A 25,536-nucleotide genomic window follows, 5' to 3' on the forward strand; every position below is an offset into this window, starting at 1 on the left:
CAAAGACGATGCGCTAATTAGACTGAGTACACAAACCGGAGAACTGTTCAGTAATTCTCCACCGTTGGTTTGATGTTATTTAGAATCAGTCAACAGAGTTCACACTTACACTTAGTAAAGTAATGAAAGGGGAATAACAAAAAGGATCAGTCCTTTACGAGAAGAGTTCAGACTCTTCATCGTAAAGGCCCACATATGTCATCTAAAGCTCCACTTTACCTATCTCTGTAATCATTTGAAATATAGAAATTATTATTATTATGACTAATATAAACGTCACGATAAAATTGGGCAAAAATGCCCAGTAACATTTTCATGTATTTCTTCTTCCTTGAGTCCTTTGCAAAACTCTGATCAAAATTGAAATAACTTCTAGTCCACCGCTCATAAATTAAATGTAAATTGAATATTTCTAACACAAACAATTTAATATACCTACACATTCAAACTAATGAAAAATTGGTATTACAGAGTGAAAAAAATAATAATTAAGAAAACAACTAAAATAAAAGTACATCGTCGTATTCATAAAAATCGATATAACAAATCAGGAAATTGGCCTAATGAGCATGTGAAGCCTTCTTCATGTCAAAAAGTAAATAAATCGATACCAGCGGGTTTACGCGTCAACTGTAGATCTTAAAATAAACAGCAACAGCAAATAGGTACCGGTGCGGGCGCATGACATTTCGCATGGCGCGTATAATACACACGGCACGGCAGGGCAACTGCCAAGTGATAAACCTATATATAGACCATAGAGGTATGCGCATGTCCAACCATTTCGGGATACAGTTCTTATTTAAAAATGTTAAATATTTACCGAGGTCAGACTTTCAACATGCCATGAATTTATATATTTGACTGTTTAAATATATCATATTTTACTTACCTACAACTGAATTATAATTTCACATGCAAATTACTTAGTTGGTGGTAGGTATTACGAGGAATAAGGGAAATTACCCTATTTTATTTTGATTTTCCCACTAATTGAGGAAAATATCATTATTCAAATTTAGGCATAACAAATAAGCACTTATAAATGTCAATAAATAAGTTTTTTGTTAAAAAAATAATTTTTAATACCAGCTTTTTTGCTGACTGTACTTTTTGTTGGCTTGCATTGTCACCCAAACTACATTTGCCTGCCAAATTTCAAGTCGAAACCATTGAAGAGTTTCATCCTGCGAAGACGATCCTGCCCGGACTACCAGGATGTCATGACCAGATTATATAGTACTGTCACGCAATTTACATAAGTATGCCAAATTTCAAGTCAATCCGACTACTAGAAGTTGGTCTAATTTAACTTACTTATAAGATTTGACTATAAATAAATATGTAGCTGAAAAAAAAAAACCCGTGTGAAATAAGTGAAACTGAACTGAATAGACCTGCGTAAGTAAAGTCATCGCAAACTGAATTTAATACCTTTTTAATTCCCTCATCTAATCACTGATTGTGTTATGGGTTTTCTAATACAACACGGACGACACCACAAGTGTATCGCCACTAGCTTCATTCAACGATATGACTATTAAGCAGTTACGAGATACATACACACAACAAACAAAATACTTTGACCTTGACTTTGACATCTGAGGATAAAAGAGCTGCACAGAGAAGCTCTATTCATTAGCCAAAACATGGAAGCAAAATTAACTCGGCTCAGCACCGCTAAAATACGTTTCGGTTTATTGTTTAAGGCACTCAAGGGTAATTTTTGGTATCATAAATTTTGGCGAGCACCTAAATATTTAATATTTAGCCGCGCCTCAGTGAGTGTACATGAAATTACTTTTTACGTTTCAGAGTTTATGGATTATAAAATTGAAGAACGTAAGTTTAAGTTCACGTAAAGGCTTGAGCACCTGCTAAAATATCGACAAAAATAAATAATGCATTACAGCACACATACTACACCAATCTACTAAGTGTGTAAAGCCTGACCAGAAATATATGACTACTCGCCATGTTGCGGAATTTCATTGGAACTAATTTCTTACACTGGCAATAATTTTAATGATTGTCAGTGTCACTATGGCGGTTTCTTTGAACAATAACAAAAATAAAAATATCTAATTATAATTTAAGTATAAAATTCTTCTCAACAGAGGTCTTACCGAACCGGTGGTAGATTTTTTTTGACATTCATAAGTGCTTGTTATAGCCTAAATTGGATAAACATATTTTGACTTTGACTTGGCTTTTGTTAATTTTGTCACTTATTTCATTACAGTAGGTATTTATACCTACAACATTAAACTTCTTTGTCGCTACAATATACTAAAAATAGAACACTGTTTAGACTTCCAATGACAAAGATAGATACTTATTAATAGACAAGCTCTCAGTGTGCGCAATTTTATCGCGAGTATATCTTTCGCCCATTAATTAAGGCCAAATGCTGTTGATTCTCCCTGATTTTAATGCCTGTTATTAGTCAAATTAAATTTGATTCCAAAGTTTTTAAGCAACTTGTGGGGTAATTTACGATGAAGACTATAAATCCGGCCAGCGACACCTCCCCAACACGACACTCATTAGCAACAGCTTTAGGGTCTAGCTTAATAAACATGGCACCCATCTACTTTGTGCGAGTGATTTATCATCCGACGGCTACTTATCCGCAGCCTGTTAATCTTATGCCCTTCAACACAACAATGCAAAATTTTACACAATTTGTTCAGACGAACGAGCCGCGTTTTAATTTAAGAAACGCGAGTCTCAGGTTGGTTTCATTAGGCTACTCAACAATACCCATTGTTTAAAGTCATCTCTGTAAAAAACTTATCAAAAGAGCGCAATATTGCTGAGTTTACTGAAAGCAAGAGGCAGTACCTCGAGCAAATCACCGTGCGATGCTTTGTTAAACGGGCTATTTATAAAAAAAAGTATGACTTTAACGTACGTACTGGATACTATCTTTTTTATTACTGCATAAGGCAATGATGTTATTAAAAGTCTTTAAAGTGGAGTTTTAATTTGAACCGATAGAGAACAAAACCAATTTCTACATCAAAAGAATATATTCACTTTAACTTTGTGAATGACAGTACCTACTTATTAATGCATTATCCATCAATAAGGGTCGCTTATGTTGTTTTTATTGAAACTCAACATTCAGTAAAACTTTTGATCTATTATGTATAGCTATATAACATGTAAATTACATTTTGATGACGAGAATTGCCGAGTGAATGGAAAACGGAGGGTACGTTTACAAATTGAACTCACGCTTGTAAAGAAAAACATTGAGTCTCTAGCTTTCGTATCCTTATTATTTATTAGATTGCAGGCTCGTTCCAAACGTGATGTTTATGCGAGAGGCTACGGAACCGAAAGTATTCTCCATTCAGAGTTGAAAAGGTCTTCAATTTCAATTTGTTACGCTGTCGGCGTGATAAGACGCATCCTCGGTCTGAAACCGACCCCGCATTTGAACGGCTCGACAACTTTAAAGTAGATACATTTTACTGGATATAGCTAAGTTAATCTGATACGTTGCCAACACTTGTTAACTCTTTGTCATCTCTTCACCAGTACAAGTTTTTGCTAAAATAAAATTTTATATTTCAGAAAAATTATCATCATTATCAGCTGGAAGATGACCACTGCTGAATATATTTTACAATTAAAATTGAAATGATTCGAACATAGTTATAAAAAAAATAATAGATTCAAGAACTTTCTCCTCCTCCTTATTTATTCGGCGTTTTTTAGGGTTCCGGAGCCAAAATGGCAAAAACGGAACCCTTATAGTTTCGCCAAGTCTGTCTGTCTGTCTATCCGTCCGTCCGCGGCTTTGCTCAGGAACTATCAATGCCAGAAAGCTTTAATTTTTCACGGATATTGTATATGTAAACTATGCCGACAAAATGGTACAAAAAAAAAAAAAATTTTTTTTAGGGTACCTCCCATAGACGTAAAGTGAGGGTGTTTTTTTTCTCATCCAACCCTATAGTGTGGGTTATCGTTGGATAGGTATTTTAAAACCATTAGGTTTGCGACGACGGTTTTTCGATTCAGTGACCTGTTTACGAAATATTCAACTTTAAATTGCGAATTTTCATGAAAATCGAGCGTTCCCCCCCCCCTCTAAAATCTAAAGGGGTGGATGGAAAAATTTGAAAAATTCAGGATGGTAGTAAGTATATCAAACTTTCAAGGAAAACTATAAAAGATAAGTTTGCTTGAGAATTATTAGTAGTTTAAGAGTAAATAGCAGCTAAAGGTATAAATATACCTAAACTTGGAAGATTCCGTATAAAATACGAAATCCTTAGAAAAATATTAGGTACCTAATTTATTCGTAATGGCCACGGAACCCTATTTTGGGCGTGTCCGACCCGCTCTTGGCCGGTTTTTTTTAGATTATAACTTTCCTGCAGATTGAACTAAATTTCAAATCAATGCGATAGCAAAAGAGAGTCAAAATTTATTTACAGGTAAGTAAATAACAAATATATGCGAATTAAAGTTAAAAAATAAATGAATAAAAGCTCGAAAGGGTGTGTAAAAGTGAGAAAAATAATTTCTTGTAGAAGCAAATGCCAAAGTAACTAATAAATTTCAACTAACAAATGAATTGCAAATCAAGTACCTAGTAGTATATAGCTACAGTAACTGTTTATGAATAAACTTTATATTGAACAAGTGGGAGCGTTATCTTGTAACTTTAGGAACGGATAATCAAGTTTAAATTGATCGTTTCAGTAACCCAAAACCTTACGACTACCTTCACGAATATACTCGGTACAATTAACTAAATTAACATCCAAATAATTACTCAACTTTTAGTTAAACAGTAGGCACTTTAATAAATGTTCTGACGTATTCCATTACGAGCCGCATAACGAATTCCGCTTCACTTCGTTTTTCGCTTTCTTTAAAAGTAATTTACTTTGTGATAAGGATTTTTTACGCAGGAGAGCATTTCTGTATTATGAAAAGCGAATTAGAAGCGCAGGTAGCCGCCATTATTCCCGTGGTATGGTAGAGCGTAATCACTCTTCCATACGTACATGTCACACGCACGACTCAGTATTGTACGCGCCTTCAACCACGATTTATTCACTTTTCATCTCCTGTGGCAATTATACTCAACACGTGATGCGATTTTGTTTATTAACAATTGCTTTGCATCTCGGTAAATGAGTGCTCACAAGGGGGTGTGGATGGAAAGGTAGAAAGCAAAATGTTTGTCACCTCACTAGCTCGAAAAAGCTTTCTTTATCCTTTGAAATCTGCGTGGAAATTCGCTTTTTATCCTCTTGGCTGGAAAGAGTTTTTGATATTCGAACGTTATCGTGAACGGGTGCCCCCTTGAAAATACATATCGACCGCTTACTTTCACAATCTCGTATCTCGCCACATAAAATTGCTTTAGAATAATCTTTATGTTAAGTATGGTAGAGTGTTGATTTGTTGTATGCAATTTGGGTAGATACGAGGTTGAGGAAGTAAGCGTTAAATATTGACGTGTTCACAAAGAAAGTTCGTCATACATTGTTGAAGTAATATTTAAATTAATTTGTTATTTTATTCTTGTTACTAAACATTTATTTTGTAATAATAAAGCTCATTTCAGCTTTCTACTTTTTTTCTCGCTGTCGTGAGGTGAAAAATTGTGTGTTCCGCTCGGCTAAAAAGTTGTTTAGCATCTCGTGCCATTGAAACCCTCGACTACGCTCAGGATTCTTCTTTCGCTCGCTCGTGATTCAATCCTGGAATTCTTCGCTTGCTCGGGTTTCAATGTAAGCACTTGTGCCAAACAGTTACTTTTCAGCCTTGCATAACAAATAACTATTACTTTGGAATTTTGTTTGGACTTACATGCTGAAAGTCCAAGACTAACATGCTAAAAGTCCCCGCCCCTCGGAGGTGAGCACAAAGTACTTAGGTCTCGTTTTATTGGTTTTTATTCACATTTTGTAAACAATGTATCATAGAACATTTTGTTATACTGTATAATGAAAGATGCTTAAATTCTATAGATAAGTGACTTGCATTAACACCACATTTAGGATGTTACACAAATGCTACGTATACTGGGTTATGCATGAAGTAGGCACGCGTGCGGATTAACCACAGTCACATAAAAATCGATTCAGAAATAGCTCAGTTTGCAAGAACCCTTCGACTATATTTGTATTTTTACAAATTCACAGAAATAAACCTGAAAATTGCTTCTTTTTATATTCTTTAAAGGTAAAAAAGAAATGCAAATTGTTATTTTTAACTATCACACTTTTGTAAGAAACCAAAGTTTCCCGCTAATGCATTTAAGTTTATTTAATTTGTTGCTCAACGAGCAATTTTACTGGGTTTTTACGCCGTGTACCTCAGACTTGTGTTGGAATAAGTAATTCATGGACGAAACGAAAAAACTTGAAAGTTTTTAATTCAATTAAAGTTTCTTTAAATGTCTACATTGTCCAAATCCCAGGCGTAATGAACCCAATTAATTAATTAGGTACCATCTTTATTTCTCAAACTTTTATTTTAAAAGTCTATTTTTTTCAAATTACAGACCAAGGACACCTAAATCGTATTTTAAGTAATTAGACAAATAGCTCCTCACAGCTACACTAACAGGTACGACAACAGTAGTACTTCTGTATGATACTTCGAATCTAAACATTTCAAATATCGTCGCAGTGGTCGAATGCCCAAATCCACTGGCTTTAGAACTTGAATTATTTAAGTTGTGAGTTATACTCGTACGGGTTTATTTCATTACATACATACACAATAATTAAAAAAAAAATAGGCTAGTCCTTTATGGCATGGGAAATTACAAAAATTGTATATCGCCGTTACCGAAGTTATACCGTTTTGTCATCAATAAATGACAAAGTAAGTGAGTATGTGTGTTTGTTACTCATCATGTTAAAACGATTGTCTATTCGTTCGCCCCGATACCCAATGGTAACGCGAAAGTGGTAAGGAATCGCGAACGAAGCCACGAGTGACGGCTTTTAATTAATAACAAAACAGTAGAGTCTTTAAAATATGTACGAAACATAATTGCATAATTAAAACATCAATAAAATATTCAAGACTATAATTTAGCCCCATGAATTAACAATCACTTTCAATTAAGTCATTATTCATAATATTCATAATAAGATAAAAAATACCTCCATAAATATTCTGGGCGGGTTAACTCTGCCTCGCGTCAAGTGATTTATGGATGTACATCCTCTTTATTGGAATATAAAACATATCTACGAACCTTCGTTATCTGAAGAATGGCAAACGCTGGAATAATAATGGGATTGGTGCTGTAAAACAACCCTAGTTACTTAACATTAACAGCATAGCCACGACCAAGTAATGTGTCTCTATTCATTGCGCGGTCGAGACGCTCGCCACACAGTTGTTACCTGGCAGCACACGCAATGAACAGAGAAAACGTACATGAAGCCGGTCGCGCGCACCAGCCAAGTGGCCGTAAAGTAAAGTACTACAGTGCGCTCATAGTTTTTTCAATCTCAATTCGGTATAAATTCTGTTGCGGCCCCATAAATTCTTCCGGATACCAAACTAATTTCCGATTTTCCAGCTGAGCCGGTTTAAGGGCGCAGTTAAAATAAAGTATGGACAGTGTGTATGCAATAAAATACGTTAGTGATACAATACAAAGTCACGACTTAAGGGGTCGTGCACAATAGCGAGAAAAGTTTTTAAAAAGAAAATTAGAACCTTTAATCTATACTTCTATACTAATAATTACAAAGAGGAAAGATTCGGGGTTTTGAATGTTTGTTACGAATTAACTCAAAAACTTCAAGACTGATTTTAACAACTCTTTCACTATTAGAATGCTAAATTATTCCAAAGTGCCATAGGCTGTAATATTTATTACCAGAAAAATTTAGGGTGCCGTACTAAAACTTCAATAATGTGCCTCAAAGTGTAAAAAAGTTGCCATAAAACATATTTCATCGCATGCGCCGTGGAATCTATTGATGATAGAACAAAAAAATGTTCTACAATATTAAAAAATATATCAGTATCTAAAACAACTTCGCGATACCATATCTCCAACTATTGTAGTTATGTCACTACAACTACTTTTTCTAATTTTAAAAGTTGACTGATACGCTGACTAAAATGAGACCATGTTATCCATACCTTTGTATTAATCCTTATCCAAATAAATAGTTTCATATTCAAGATGGTTTCAATACCTTTAGATTACTTTTTGAATTATTCAAATCGGACATTTTATTCAAAAGATATAACGAGTTTAAAAATATCAACGCGCCCGTCTTCGCGCGGGTCTGGTGGTGTTTTTGGGAAATGGCGCTGCAAAATGTGTGTGAAGTGCCCTCGATTAGAGACCTTTTTAGAGTTCTGTGCCGAAAGGGTAATAAAAACGGGACCCTATTACTAAGACTCCACTGTCTGTCTGTCTGTCTGTCACAAGGCTGTATCTCATGAACCGTGATAGATAGACAGTTGAAATTTTCACAGATGATGTATTTCTGTTGCCGCTATAAAAACAAATACTTAAAACAGAATAAAATAAATATTTAAGGGGTACTCTTTACGAAAACAGGTAGTTGCTTGAAATATTCACAGAATATTAATTTGTATTTTAATTCAATTTAAAAATAAATAATTAAATTAAAATAGAATAAATATTTAAGAGGGCTCCCGTACGGCAAACGTGTTTTTTTTGCCCATTTTTGCTGATGTCTAATGTTGTATAGATACGGAAGTCCGACTCGCACTTGTTTAAGAGCTACGGTGCCACAGAGAGACACAAATAGTGGTCAAACTTATAACACCCCTCTTTTTGCGTCGGGGGTTAATAAGACAATCCTTTGATATTCATTTCAATATATTTTGCTAATATTCTTAATTATTTATAGATACCGCATCCGAATTGGAGCAAATGAGAAAATTATAAAACGCATCTGTTTCGCTTCGGAGGAGGTTTAAAACTCCTTCAAAGTTTTTTGTTTCGGACATTTATTAATTTATTAAAATGAAGCTTTTGCATTATTTGCTATAATTAAATATGATACTAAATTATGATTGATTACCATACAACTGGAGATTTTGAGTGAGAGCTATATTTTAAAGGTAAATTCAAATCAATAAGCTAGTACCTATAAAGATAAATCTGCAAGTAGGTAAAGTACACGTCCGAGCACTGATTACTGTCCGTAGTCATCTTAAATTTTATTTCATTAGCAATAGAGGTGACAACAGGGTGTCATCTATTGGGCATTAGTCATTTGTGAGTTTCAAATAAACCCCTCCCCTTATTATAGATAGATGCAGAACTAGAGTAAATGATCTACTGTACGTAATAAATAGCAACGTGTCCGTAGAGGGGCATCTCTATCTATCAACAAAATTTGGGAAATAGTCCATGATTCCGAGCTGTAAAAACAGGGTCTCTAGATGTGTCCCCAAAATATTGTATGGATGCGTCCGTTTTGTTACGAAAATTATTAAAAAAAACGTAATCACACAGCTCGGAATCAATGGACTGAGTCTATCTCCCAAATTTTGTTGAAATCTGAGAGACATACCCAGGACACAACGCGGCAACGGTAGATAGAAATGCCCAGAGACAAGTCGTTCCATATTCGAAAAATGCCTTCAGTCCCATATAAATTCTGCGCACTACTGGGTACATGCAACAGGTCATTACTGTACTTAAGTTTTTCACCTATAGTTCAGTCCAACGAAGATTATGAGAAAAAATCTCAGTGAGCTGAAGTGAGCTAGTGAGAATGTAGGAGAATTTATGAATAATGTACCTAATACCAATTTGTGAAAACGTTCACAACATCTAAAAAGTAAGATTCACATCAATAGGAAATAAATCGCATTACTTAGATACACTTATCTTTTCTATTGATACTCCCAATCGATGCCCGGTTTATATGAGTATCTGGGTTATCATAAAAGACGAGAATGGACGCGAAACGATCCACTTACAGATCTATTTTATGTCTAGACTTCAAGATATAACCTATCCAAGGACAGGTGTAAATATAGGTACGGCCAGCAGTTTTATTACCTACTTCTGTTACACATGCTTAAATTCACCTTTAAGTACTCGTGCTACTCGTCAAGATTATAAATATAGGAATAACTTTTATTGTCTAAACACACTACGCCGAAGACACGCAACCGAAGTTCCGAAGCTGGCATTATGTGCTGAATTGACGCAAAAATTATGCGACAAAATTCGGCGCGATTATGACTGCAATGTTATTTGAACTACACATTTGCCAAAATACTTAATGTCATGTTTTGGCGTGATCAGCCGTCAAATTTAGGTGATGTAATTTTGGCAAGGGTTGACTAGTATTGAAAAAGCATTGCAGGTGTAATCACGTCGAAATTCACTCACATAATTTCGGCATAATATGAGTAGCTTTACCATGCGCCATATAAATCTGCCTAAAAGTTCATTACTTAATACTCAGTTTTGACGCATTTTTGATATACATTTTTTATGCGACGTCTTTACGTTGCTCCAGGATTGTGTTCGAATCGCTTAACGATATAGTGCCTATTCAATTATTGGAATTATACCTTTATAGTTTTTGTGTTACAGTCGTGGCAATGAACTTTTAGGCAAAGTTAGCCTGCGGAAGGTATACGCTAAATAACGATAAATGGGATACGCCGTAGGCTGTGATGGTAACGTTCTATTCTAAAACACGGGTCATGGCTATTTGAACAAAATCATAAAATGGCCAAAGAAAACTGTATCTATTTAGTTTGTCGTTGGGTATTGCTGCAGTAACTTTCCCTGTGGTCATTATTTCATTAACTAAATAAGAGTTTTTGAAAATAAATTGTTATTTAACTAAAATATCAACATACAATATTTAATATCGGGAGCACATTAAAGGTAATCACGGTTTATATCCAGTAACAAGTATATTTAACTCAATAAGAGTCCTTATCGAGTCTCTGAGAGTAGAACCCGTTCAAGTTAAATTATTTCAGCTTTCCGGGTCGCACCGGATAGGATATTAAAGGAAAACGATCATTAGAAATGGTTATGCGCATACGAAGAGCTTTGCCAGTAGAGTTGTGAAAATAATAGGAATTGCCTTTAGTACCTCTTTTTACTTTTACTCATCATCATTCTATTTTCTTCACAAAAATAACGAACTTAACTTAAAAATGGTAAACCCTGAGTCTGTCTGTTCTAAAAATTGACTCGCTCTACCTTCGAAGCGCTGTGTTCCATCTGGTGCATTGTCGCTAAATTAGATCACTCCATCCTGATCAGAAACCGTTTCAGAAGAGTACAGATGTCAGTAAAACAGCAGGAACAAAGGCAGATATTTAAATAAGCCCATAAAATACGATACAAGTAAGTATGAACAAAAAGTCAATGAATGCGCTCGGCCCAGTGAGTCGCCAATATAATCAATCAGCATTTTTAACGAGTGCCGGCCGTTACGCTGCATGCTTATAAATCAACACTTATTACAATTTGGCTGGGCCGAGCTTTGATTGCTTTTCTATATTTTGTTACAGTTGTTTTAAACTAGGTAGGCCAAACGAAAAAGCCAAAATTTCACTGAAACATGTCGGAGAAAAATGTTAACAAATTTCTGCTAGGTAGCTATATCTACTTTCGGGAAACATTGTGCGTTTGCAGAATATTTTATTAAAAAGACAAAGCATTTAAAAAAAAATACCTACGTCTCCGTCTACGAATAGTTCGATTACCTATCGCGCGCCCGCGGGAGCCAAGCAATTTTCCGAGATAAAAACTACGTCCTTCTCTGAGTCTTAACTATCTTCATACTAAATCGGTTCAGCGGCTTAAGTGTGAAAACTAGTAAAAAGATAACAAAGAGACAGACCGACATTAAGAGTGTTTTTTCTAATTATAAATATTAAGTAAGGATAACGTGACAGCGAACAAAATAAAAATAAACCAACTCAAAACATTTTATTATGACATCAGCATAATCGCTAGACTCACCTTACTTCTGGAACATCTTCAAGAACTGCAACCTCTGGCACCGGATGGTGTAGTGCCGGTGGTGCTTGCGACGACGTCAACGCTAGCGCTTTGTACCGCGACTGTTCCGCGGTCGGCAACACAATATCCACTGAACGCGACCGGAGTCCCGTCCCTGGCACAGTTAAAGAATCTCCCGCACTACTTAACTCTTCTGCTCTAGCACCACCCGAGACTTTAGAGAAACAAGAATCCACAGACGCGGCACGGTCACGCTTCAACTCGGGCACGGCCAAGTAGATATCGTGGACCAGGACATCTTTTGCTGCACAAGCGCCTTCTTCTGAAGCGCGGACGTTTTCAAGCGAGCTGCCGGTGGGCTCCACGAAGAAAGCTTCTTGTCTGGATATGGAGCGGCGTCGTTGCGGTAGGATTGGTGGCTCGTCGTTTGGCGGTTGTAGTTCGAAAGAAGGAGCGCCAGGTGAGGGTGGTGGTGATTGCAGAGGTGGAGGAATGAATGTCCGTGGAGGTGGCGGAGGTGCTAGTAGCACCCGCGGAGACTCCACCTCGCTGTCATCGTCGTCGTCATCGTCTTCTGCCGAGGAGGACGCCGGCGGGCGCTCCGGGGTCGTTCGTTCCTCACTGCGCCGAGCCAGCCATGTCTCCATGTGGCGACAGTGTACACATGGTGGTGGAGTACCCTTCCCCGAACGCCGACGAGACCATAGCCGCGGTACCTGCCAAATTAAGAAAATATTTCATATCTCGTCTTTTATATTGATTGACACACAGTTATCAAACAAAATAATAAGAAACATTAGTCACTGTCCTATCTTCAATCAATTATAGCAAAACGTTCGTAAATATTGTGCAGACGGTCATTTTTCTTTCCACTTACCTACTACAATATAATTTATTCGACTTAATTTGATAAATGGACTTTCACTATTCTATAAGCTTTCGAGAGAGTTTAATCAACAAACAGCCCAATCATACGTACCTAAATTGCGTTATTTATGACCAAACCAAATGTTAATAATCTAAATTGTAGATTTTGTTCGTATTGCTTGACTTATATTTGATCTGTAATTGTTTGTAACGTAATTAAGTTATTGACATTGCCCATAAAGTAAAGGCTTGATTAAATTGGCACAAGGCTAATGGAGTCGGTGTGTAAGGTAAACGTTAATTAAATACTATGTTTGTTTGTATCACGTTTGTATTAACAAATTATCATCCTTTAGGGTTTTTGGTTCTCACATAATAAGCTCATAATTACGATATAGGTACAATATTGTCGCAAGCTTTTATTTAGTCAGTGACAATTAAATACCGCAAATTACTTGAAGCAAACATGTACGTAGGTCTGTATAAATAAGCGCAAAAATACAAATAATAAAATACTCCACACAAACTATTACAATAAGAACCGTGCAGTTTACACTTTTTTTGTAATTTTTATTCAATAAAGTAAACAAGAACGCACTCGTGTAATAACTTTAAAATTCCAAGATAAATATAGTTGTTGAATGTAAATAAATATGTATCATTAAACAAATAGCCTGAAGCCGTGATTGTAGTTGATTGCTAACAATAAAGTTACTAGACCTGAGCTTAAAACTCCACCTGGTAACTTTGTGTCAATCATTTGTGCAGAATTAAATTGAATAAGACAAGGTCACCTTATCTAATGAACCGAACAAAATAACATGTTCGCTATTTATATACCGGCTATGACTCTCGGGTGAACAAGAGCTGTTTTGTTATTTTAGCTCAACATATTTTAGAAAGTTCGCTCACAAATGCGCGCTCAGAAACAATACTGAAAATTGTACATTAGATTTATGTACCTACGTTTGGTATAGTTCACTGTTCAGGCTCGATTTAAGCCAGTTAATTGTAACGAACTCAGAGTAACTTTGTATCAATGATAAAATAAAATCTTAGTGTGTGTTTGCTGCCGTTAAATGATTGAAGATAAGCTAGTAATCCTAAATCAAAAAGGGGATTTTTTTATCCTACAGACGAGAAAAGTTTTTTTATGGAATGACAGACAAACGGGCAGACGGTTAATCTAATGTTGCAGCACCATTAGGACTGCAGATGCCTTGCCATAAATGGTACAATCGCTTTTTGAGTTAATACTTGCCTCTACTGTGATAGTTATTAGGTGATTACCTTTGATGAGCTCCCGATATTTCGCCGCATCTGCCAGCTACTTGATCACGGGTAGTCGTGAGCTACTGGTAGATGCTTCGAAACATCGAGGGCTTATTTGTTTGTATAGTTATGTTACCTCCAAGTAGGTGCCGGAGTCGTCGGAGCCGGCGGAGTCGAAGGAACGGCTGCGCGCGCCGGGTTGTGGCACGGCGAGCAACGCGCCGGCGCCCGCGCCGCGCGCTGCCTCAAGCTGGATCTCATCGAACGACGCCGACCGCACCTGACATGTTACAAACAAAATAATACGCAGCAGTGTTGCCAGATTCTTTTATGTATATCTCCTGATTTTTTCAAATTCGACCTGGCAATCACTAATATGCAAAACAATTAACTTATAAATTATTAGGGTTGGTGCTAATCCGCTTATCACTTGTAGTATACTTATTCTGTGGCTTATCTAGCTTATCGCTTATATACCGCGTATATGCATTATTTGTAGTTTGGCGCTGGCGCCGTTTCCTCTTTGAATAGCTAAGCTAATTCTTTGTCCGAGGAAGCAGCCAGCTCTTCGGTCACCTTGTGACGTCTACTAACATTTTCGAAATTTCTTCAAAATGTTTTAAAGCCCACCCCACGGACCAAGGATCTCGACACCGAATGGGACAAGGACATGCCCTGTATTTGGATAATTTTGCCTTTTCAGCCGCTTCGGATGCTGCACCGGCTCTGTTGCAGGTACCATCAGCCAAATATAATGGTCTACCACCCTAAAGTTGATAATCGTTTGCATGTCATAAAACAATAATGGCAATAGACGTGTCTGTCCACTTGAAAGTTCGACTTTAGCGACATATTCATGTGATAGGAACTTGTTTAAAAATTGATAGACCACTGATTTGGCTGATGGTACCAAGGAAATGGGAAGGAGCCAGCGTGTCAGAGCAGGTGGCGTCCCACACAAGCCCACGACTCAATCCATGGAATCAAACTCATGCCATCCGGTCTCTTACCATCGTCTCTTGCAATACCTGCGGGCTCAAGTAGCTCCTTTCTTAGGTATATTTTGCATATGATAATGATAAGATTATTTAAGTTTGATTAATAAGCCTTTCTACTCGTACATCTTCACCTGAAACACAGGATTTTTCCTAGTTCAGGGTAATGTAATGTGTGTTATTTGTCCCTTTTAACAATTATAGCCCATAAGTTTGTTAAAATTTTATTTTATGACAGATAAAGAAATATTATTATTATTTCATTTTATTTCATACAACTTAAGATGGACGACCGGATGGCCAAGTGGTTAAAGAACCTGACTACGAAGCTTGAGGACCCGGGTTCGATTCCCAGCCGGGGCAGATATTTGTATGAATAATACGAATACTTGTTCTCGGGTTTTGGGTGTGTAATATGTATTGAAGTATGTATTTATCTATGTAAGTATATTTATCCGTTGCCTAGTACCCATAATACAAGCTTTGCTTAGTTTGGGACACGGTCAATTGGTGTCAAGTGTCCCGTGATATATATTTATTTAGATTCCAGTTAAAATAAAACTATAAAATAATCAAGCAGCATACATTTTACAGATAAGTACTGCAGCAATATTATTGCAATTTAGGCTAGAATTGGTAGCACAAAGTAGTCCGTAACTGTAATCGGCTCACAAACAATACACAGTGCCACATTCCGCGCGTGTTGCAAGTTGTTGCAGTTACAGGGATAGTTGTCTACCAATTAATTTCGGTTAACCACTGTCGGGAATTCCACGGCGTCTGCTATGGGCGTCAGATTCTGAGAAGGGTGGCAAATGTATGAATAACTCCGGACTAAATTTGCAGGTTCTACACATTTAATAATAAGTACCGGGTATGGCGTACTCGTCAAACTGAACAACATTCGTTGAGCGACTTTTAAAAAAAAATCAGTTTTATTTTTATAACACTTTAAAATGTATTCGAAGACGCAATGTAAAGCAAAATGTTTGATATATTTTGTAGCGTGACAGGCGACGTCAGTGGGTTCTAGGATGGTGTACATTGATAACAGTATTTAATTTGTATGAATACTTAACCTAACCAACAAAAAGTTGGAAAATCCCCGACTTTATCACTTCAAAGTTCAGTAAAACGACAGAACCGATTTTGATGAAATATGTCTAAGAACCATCGCTGGAAAACTTGATTTCAAATAAAAAAACGCATTCAAATCGGTCCACCCGTTTAAAAGCTACGGTGCCACAGACAGAGCATACAGACAAACAGACACACATAGCGGTCAAACATATAACACCCCCCTTTTTGATCAAAGTTTTAATTATTTGCTCGTATTACAGGCCACACCCGTATAATAGGCTACTTTTCCAAAAATGTTATGTTATATATATGTACCCGCTAGTATTTCTATACTAGTATGTATACAAATACAAATACAGAGGGTATACAATAAAGAGGTTAACTTTGTCAGTTTGCATGTAGGGGTAATTTGTAAAACTGCTGAACTGGTTTAAATTGTGACGTACCTAAGTTATTAAATAAAATTTCAGATCTGTTAAAAAATGTGTACACCTCGTTGATTTCCTGGCCATGTTCTCAACAGAGGGATTTTCTTATTACCACAGGCTACGTTTTATCCCAGGAAATTGTCATGTATAGAGGGAGACGTGGTTCGCGCAATAGCAATTATAAATAACTGCTGCTGCCGTGTGAAAAATCGCAGATCCGAAATTTATTTTCAGTCTCTAAACGACTTCCGTTTAAACAAAACACAGGTATTAACGGTAATAGTCGCCATAAAGCAAAGTTAAAGAAAAAAACCGCTGTTTCAGCGGGAAAGCTCGGAATTGGCTTGAAACTAGTTTAACATTTTTTCCGTCCCCGATACAAAGCGCTCGCATTATCTCTCTAAGTGAGCACGAATTTGCGACTTTAAACTTTGAATTTATTTCCTGTACAGGTCAGGATTTTTTATCTTGTAAAATAATGGAAAATACAGGTAATTAAGTGTAAGTTACAGACCCTAACTATGTACGTATAGCTTGAGGACTTTGGAAAATGCTTGATTCAATTTAAAATTTAAGCTAATGTAATCTATTTTATTACAAATATTTAATTCGACCTCTGCAGTTTACTAGCAGGAAATCTCTCAAAGGTTCCATGAACAAGAACGTTTAATCTGACAATTCCAGTGCTAGAATTAAGAATGTCAAATTTTGTAGTCATGTTCACTCTTCCAGTTAAAAAAACACACCCTCAAAAAACTTCAACATGCTATTCTATCTTTGCTGTAAAAGCTGCAGAATTCAAGGAAGCGGCTTCAGCTCATGGAAGCGAAGCTTTGCAAGACTCTTCACCTCAGATGTTGGTACACAGGGATTCAAGTTGACGTAAGGCTCTAAACGACGAGATGAGGGCAAAGCGTCGAGAGGGAGGGACCGCAGGTACACATATAATATGTATAGATTAACGAGTGTCTGTAGAAACCTTGCCTTAGGATGCACCTGACAGGCCGAGCTAACAACCATCAACATTTTGCGGACAATAAACTAAAATGTGAAATTCATGCCCTTTCTACTGCTACGCCCAGTAATCTGTTTGATAATTCGCTAAAACGATTACTGGTTACATAAATCGTTCTTGGATGAACATGGATTACTTAGGTTTAAAGCAAATGGCCTGCAAAGATTCTCTGATTGGCACAGTACCTAATCTTTAAACTCAGCAAAGATTTGCGGTTACATTTTTCATCACTAACCTAAAGTGTCAGTGGAACATTATGGCTTTTAATTATAAGTAGAAAATAGCTTATTCAAGTAATTATTATGTAGAGCTCTTGATCTATTTGACCTGGCTTAACTATTCAAATTAAATAAAAGTGGAGTGTCTTAAACCGTCACGAATGTTTCATTGATTAGACATTAGTGAACCCATATTTACGCTATGTAGAAAATTCAGAATAGTCACTTCGTTTACTTGGACCCTGTGTTTACATTTGAAATTTATACGAGCTTAACGGTGAAGGAAAACAGCTTGAGGAAACCTGTATATACCTGCGAAGCAATTTAATCGAGTGTGTGAAGTTCCCAATCCGCAATGGGCCCGCGTGGGAACTACGGCCCAAACCGTCTCATTCTGAGAGTAGTAGAGTGGGACGTATTATAGGCTGGGATGATGATGATGATGAAGTGTTTACCTGTTTGGGCACCTCGAGGCTGCTCTGCGTCTTCATGTCGGCAGGCGTGGGGGTCTTGGAGCGCTTGAAGGTGGTGCGCAGGCGTTGCATGGCGGGCGGGGCGGGCTGCGCGCGCGCCTCTCATCTCGCGGGCCCGCCCCGCGCCCGCCCGCCGCACCCCCGCCGAGACGCGCGCTCACCACTAAAACAACCTCGACTGTTCATTAAGGTTTATTTTTCATCACACTTGTTCGTAAGTAAGCAGTGTTTAACATGCTGGCTGACTTGGTTGCAACCCCCTAAATAAAAGCCAACGACTTTTATTCTGCGTATAACGCCTAAGGGCGTAATGCCTTTTTTTATTTGTAGTACCTAGTATATGCTCGTGTGCGTGATGCGTGCAGCTCGGGGGCAGCGCTACCAACTGCACACTCACGCTCCCCTCCACCCCTAGCAAGAGGGTATATGTACCCAAGCTGTCCATTGACATTTTTTTATAATATTTTACTGTCTTACAAATATACAATTTTATATATTTACTCACTAGTGTGATGAAAAGCATTGGATGTCACACGGACGGTACTAAAATTACGAACATCGATTCATAAACCCCTCTCAGTCTTCGACTCAGGGCTGCTAAAGAACTCTTGTTCGTAATTTCTGCATTTACCGCCCCTAAGACACAATTTACAATTACTAAACTGTACTGCTGCTGTGTTACTGTGTTATGCTCAACTACGGTTGCATTTGCATGTATTCACAGGAAAGATGGAATACAATGAAATGGCTTTTTATCGAATCCACATAAAAAACTATTTAGAAAAATATCTTGTGATACTCATACAGTCGAAGAAATTAAATCGCGCACGATTGTGGAACCTTACATATATCACCCTTGTATTTCCTTATGGTTTTCTAAAGAAGTGACAACTTTTCGAAATTTGCATGGCTGAAAGTCGAATCAATGCATTGTCTTTCCAAATGAAAATAGCTTGGAATAACTTCAAAATAAATTGTTAAAGTTAGTGTCATTGCGAAAACTCTAGAATAATTATTGAATACGTGCGTACCTACTAGCAATTATTATATAGTTATACTATATCGTTATTATTGTACTTCATCATCATCATCATCATCCCAGCCTATATACATCCCACTGTAATAATAATAATAACAATAATAATAATTAATAATTTATGATTTTTTTGTACTGGGTACAACTATTTTGCGACACAGGAAAGATAATAAAGTTTAACCGAAACTTTAATTACTTAAGGAATATGATAGGAAAGTATTTTTTTAGTAAGTATTTTAGATGCTTTGCTACAACAGAAACAAACACTGCTACATTGACCACCTTTTTTACTTTGTAACTCTATTAAACAAAAATTCAAAAACTGTCTTTATTTTCATATCTACTCCATATGCACTGATATACCAATGCCTCTCTACCTTTTACTGACTTACGCAATCAAAAGGATAGTCCTTGAAATCTGTTAATCCTCTAGAGCTCCATGAAACTGGACCGCAGCTGAAAACTAGTCAACTTTGAAACTTATTTCGTAAACTTTATTACGTAACTGCGTAAACCGCGAAAAGTTAAATCGTAAAGGGTCTAAAATTATAAGATTAACCAGAAGGAAGCCCCTCTGACGACCTAAAGTTGAGACTTGTAACTTGCTGTAACTGACTGGAAGTTTATAAATCTTACAAGCTTTTGCCCGCGACTTCGTCCGCGTGGAATAGTAGCTTTGGGAAGTATTTAATTTATTTAGGATACCTATTCTACCAATACTAGCACGTAGAAACGCTACTGTTTACTGAAAATAACCTATTTTCCCATCCCAGCCTATATACGTCCCACTGCTGGGCACAGGCCTCCTCTCAGAACATGAGTGCTTGGGCAATAGTTCCCACGCTGGCCTAGTGTGGATTGGGAACTTCACACGCACCAATGAATTGCTTCGCCGGTTTGTGCAGGTTTCCTCGCGATGTTTTCCTTCACCGCAAAGTCCGCAAAGGTCGTGGTAAATTTCAAATGTGCCCGCACATGAATTTCGAAAAACTCAGAGGTGCGAGACGGGGTTTGAACCCACGACTTGAGAGGCGATAGGTCAAACCACTAGGCCACCACGGCCTATTTTAATACATTGCTATAAATATAAACTATTTTTTCACTAATGCTGCTAAATGTTACTTTAGTCTCTGCATATCGGGACTAAAACTCCTTTTTAGGGTTCCGGAGCCAAAATGGCAAAAACGGAACCCTTATAGTGTCGCCATGTCTGTCTGTCTGTCTGTCTGTCCGTCCGTCCACGGCTTTGCTCAGGGACTATCAATGCTAGAAAGCTGTAATTTTGCACGGATATATATGTGAACTATGCCGACAAAATGGAACAAAAAAATTAAAAAAAAAAATTAAGGTACCTCCCATAGACGTAAAGTAGAGGTGATTTTTTTCTTCTCATCCCACCCTACAGTGTGGGGTATCGTTGGATAGGTCTTTTAAAACCATTAGGGGTAAGCTCAGACGATTTTTCGATTCAGTGGTTTGTTTGCGAAATATTCAACTTTAAAGTGCAAATTTTCATTAAAATCGAGCGTTCTTCTCCTCTCTAAAATCTAAACTGGTGGGTGGAAAAATTGGTGTGAAATGGCGCCATTACATGATATGCCTAGCGGAATTTCGTTATCTGGCGGAATTATGATCGGCCGTCGAAATACCTAATTTGATACGTAGGTATCTCGTAGACGTATTTAGGTAAGTTGATTCTGAATGTCTTCAGTCTGCTCCACTTCTATGGAAGCATACTTTCAATATTAGTTAGTTAGTATTGAACCCGAATATTAAATAGCTACGCAAATAGACACAGGTGCAGTGAATATTGTTTTGCCATCGTATTTTATCGGAAAGTTCGTATTTATCCTCCTTTCTCAACTAGCTTACTGAAGTTTACTGAAACTGATTGAGGAAGCAATATACTTATAATACGAACTTAACCGACGAAATACGAGTACGATGGCAAAACTTCATACCTACACAATCTGTACAACTATGGTTTTGGGTGGTTAAATACTAGATTCCCAACGATATAACTTTGTATTTCCTATTCCCCCTTTCGCTTCCGTTTTCTCATTTCAAACCTATTCTATTTAAACGGAAGTTGAAATCTTTTGAGTATCCAACTAGCTATTACCTCAAAGCAGATTGCCGCGGGCGAAACCGTAAATCGAAAAATGACGTTAGCTTCTAGCCGGGGTCGCGTGTGCATTGACACCGGAGACTGCGGTATCTATTTCTCTGGATGCATTTATCTGGGGGCACAGGAGTGCCCCCGCCAAGTCGAGCAAAACAAAAACAAAGGCACGGCCGTACCATACATCCTGTAATTTTGTTATGGGTAAAGCTAGAACTCTGAATTTCCAGGTATAGAAATGTCCTGTCTTTTATGTGAATTGTTGTGACCCGATCTTTGAAAATATCGATGTTTAAAGTGTGAATCGGACATGTACCTAATACTAAGTAGGAATATTTAAACGTGAAACTACCTTGTGATGTACCTATCAAGTACGAGTATTCTGTGACAGTTTCAAATGTCACACGCTGTAATAGGGCAAACCACTAGTGCGCAACTGGCCGCTTATTCTAAAACTTCTAAAATTGTTAAATTTATTCACATTTATTTTTGTAAAATTGTACCTGCATTTTTCCATTCTATGTTCGTTCATTAATTAGAATTTAAATTCGACGTTGTCTAAAATAACTAACTGGATTCATATTAACTTCGCGTCCGTTGTCGGTTTTCGGCTTTATTAATATTTATAAACGCCTGACCCAAAACGTGTGGCACACTTGTCAACGTGCAGAATGCTAAAATTTCAGGACAGGCGCCAAAAAAACCTGATAATGATAAAGTACACAACATACAAAGATGCTTTTCAGTTGATACGAGTCTAACGCAAAGAGTATTGTAATCCTATAATTACTTACAGGAATACATGAACGAATGGACTCCTGACAAAATTTAATTTCAAAACAGTTTTTTTTTTCTAGTTTGTGTTATATCATTAGATACTAGTATTTGTCCGCGGCTCTGCTCGCCTGAACCATTAGTCTGGCACAGATTTTAAGTGAAATATTGTATTTTATGTTATTTTGTGCTCATATTAATTTATTCGAATTAAAATTATTATTCGAATCTTCATAAATTCAAGGATTTTACTAAATTCCCAAAATATACATCGTGGTCTTAACAAGCACACACACGTACACTCGTTTTAGTTATAGCGTAGGAGACTACTAAAGATAAAGGCATATTTCGACACCTCCTACGTATACTGGTACAAGTGCATAATCATAAATTTACAGGAGAGCTGTTCAAAGGTTCCAAAACCTGTAACTTTCTCATTTGATGATATAACTTTCAAAATTTTGCATTGGTTCCAAAGAAAATATTTGCTTTCTACCTGTATTCATGGAATTTTGAAAATTCTTATAGTTTTTGAGAAAATTGCAGATACACTACTATACGCGTATTTTACATCTTGTAGTTGTGCGGTATACTGAGCTAATTACCACTTGCTCCAGTATACGGCGTAATGCGTAGATTACTGATCTAACGATATTTTTATATTGTATATGAATTTTTAGATGAAATACTTATATGGCTTGCAATGAACAATAAAACAGATGCTCTTTTACCTTCATCTATTGATTTATAAACGTTTTTATCACTTGCATCAATATACGCTAACATTAGCATGCCACTTGTACCAATATACCGCTAGTAATGTTTTAAACGTGCTATACAAAATACAGAAATATACCTTTATAAAAAACCTCACTTGAAATATAAATGGTTTTATAAGAAAAGTAATTGTATTAAGTGCTTTAAATTAATGGAAGCCCATTCAATGGATTCGTATTCCTGTTCAAATGTGTACTCGTATTTTATTGTGAAAGGTTCCTCATGTGATACATATATCGCATCGCACCCATTTGTATCCACATAACGGTTTAGCTTTTTGTGCCTCTTCAGGGTTCCGTACCCAAAGGGTATAAACGGAAACCTACTACTTTATACTACTTCGCTGTCCGTCCGTCTGTCACCAGGCTGTATCTCATGAACCATTATAGTTAGACAGTTGAAATTTTCACAGATTATGTATAACTGTAGTCGATATAATATATATAACAATGAATAGATCAGAATAAATATTTAAGGGGCCCCCATACAACAAATGTTTTTTTTTGCCATTTTTTGCTAATCCTAATGAAGTTGTATAGATGGTACGGAACCCTTCGTGCGCGAGTCTGATTGGCACTTTGCTTAAGACAAGCTTTGACATTAAATATTGAGTCAAAGTCAAAATATCTTTATTCAATTTAGATTGTAACAAGCACTTATGAATGTCAAAAAATTTACCACCGGTTCGTAAAACCTCTGTTGAGAAGAGTCTGGCAATAACTAGGTATATTTTGTAAACAGATTTACAATCATATTTTAGTGATATCTATACATCACAAGTATTTAACACAACTACATATTTAAAACAGTTCTCAATTCGCTATTTGGAGTAAGCACTCGCCAATGCGATCGGAATTATTTCCAAATTTCCCTATCCATGACATAATCATTAATTTTAATAATACGCCTTATATATTAATGTCTTCTTGACAATAGATTTAAATTTTGTGTCTGGTTCTGAGTCTTGGGAAACTTCTATAACTTCATACGGTTTACCCGTTTTCGCCATATACATAGCCAGGCACCATTCTTTAGGTGTGTATAAAAAAATGTGTATAGGGTGTTATTAAAACCCTGTACTATACTTTAAACCACATTAGGCTACTAATTACTAACATGATCCAAGTAGAAAATACTGCGATTCGAAAAAAAAAAAGTTTTGTATGGAAGTGGAGTCGCAAGAAGACTTTCTAATTTCGATGTTTTCCCACTTATATCGTATTAGTAATCAGTAGCTCTAATATGGGTTACAGTATAGTACAGGATTTTTTTATCAACCTGTAGGTATATTGAAATTTACTATTCTCATTTTAATTAAAGCATGCATGCCTTCGCCTTCTTTTGGGGATGCTCAACTACCAAAATGCAATGTAATACTGCAATGTTATAGTTCTAGCACGCGTACATGTAGGTATAGCCGAGGAAATTGAATCACGTACTGGTACTGGGGTGGAACCGTTGTACTACCAATGTTATGTTGACATCCCATACATTTGCCAAAGAAATCATAGCGAAATAGATCACGAAAAGGTTTCACATTGGATTTAGTTTCCATGACTGTCTATGAGAAATACGGCTATTGTGGTCTTGCCAAACCAAAACATGTTTTTTTTATATATACTATCAAATTATGTGCTCGTAGAACATTTTAAACGGTCCGCACGCAGCGACGGCTAGCGCGTACACTGAGGCAACTGCCAGTTACACTCGACTTCCCCGGCCCCGCGACAATATCGGTGCCGCGTATAGTGGTGCATGTCGGTTGCCTCAGTATACGTTGTACCGATTAGCAAAACGGTGTTAGATGCATTCATATACGTCACTTTATTTCCAAAACTAATAGGAATATCCGTCCAAATTTTTTGTGGTAGGTAAATAAGGAAATATTAATCACAAAATTGCAAAAAACTAAAAAATCAGAAATTTGTCACTTGTACCAGTATACGTAGGAGGTATCGATTTAGGGTATTATTATAAAACTACTATTATAGTACTATTATAATAAATATTAATGTACATACATATACTGACTTACTTATTATAAATATATTCGATTAATGTAACTAACACTTTAGTGGGGGGTATCATCGGATAGGTCTTTTAAAACCATTGGGGGTTGCCAGGACGATTATTCGATTCAATCTGTTTGCGAAAAAGAAAAAAAAGAAAAAGAAAAGTGATCTTTGCCCTAAAGTGCACATTTTAATTAAAATCGAGCGTCCCCCCTCATAAATCTAAACTGTTGGGTGGAAAAAATTTGAAAAACTCAGGATGGTAGTAAGTACCTACCTATACCAAATTTACAAGGAAAATTATAATGGCTAAGATTGCTTGAGAATTATTAGTAGTTTAATTTACCTAAGCTTGGAAGATTCCGTACACAATACGAAATCCTTGGAAAAATATTACTCACTTAATTTTTTCGTAATGGCTACGGAACCCTATCTTGGGCGTGTCCGACACGCTCATGGACGGTTTTTATTTTAATATTATTTT

The 25,536-nt window shown here is 36.7% G+C and overlaps 1 protein-coding gene across 1 annotated transcript in view; it reads right to left on the reverse strand.

Annotated features, from left to right (window-relative positions):
- The window catches only part of rdgA (retinal degeneration A), a 248,329-nt gene that overhangs the window by 106,458 nt on the left and 116,335 nt on the right, over nt 1-25,536 (reverse strand). Inside the window, exons 2-4 of the mRNA XM_074111318.1 lie at nt 18,314-18,494; nt 14,259-14,402; nt 11,984-12,699 (exon numbers count right to left, since the gene is read on the reverse strand). Of these exons, the coding sequence (XP_073967419.1) occupies nt 11,984-12,699; nt 14,259-14,402; nt 18,314-18,403 (950 nt within the window). The 5' untranslated portion in view covers nt 18,404-18,494. The remainder of the gene's footprint in view (nt 1-11,983; nt 12,700-14,258; nt 14,403-18,313; nt 18,495-25,536) is intronic.

Source organism: Choristoneura fumiferana, chromosome 2 (assembly GCF_025370935.1).
Source record: "Choristoneura fumiferana chromosome 2, NRCan_CFum_1, whole genome shotgun sequence".
Taxonomy (NCBI): domain Eukaryota; kingdom Metazoa; phylum Arthropoda; class Insecta; order Lepidoptera; family Tortricidae; genus Choristoneura; species Choristoneura fumiferana.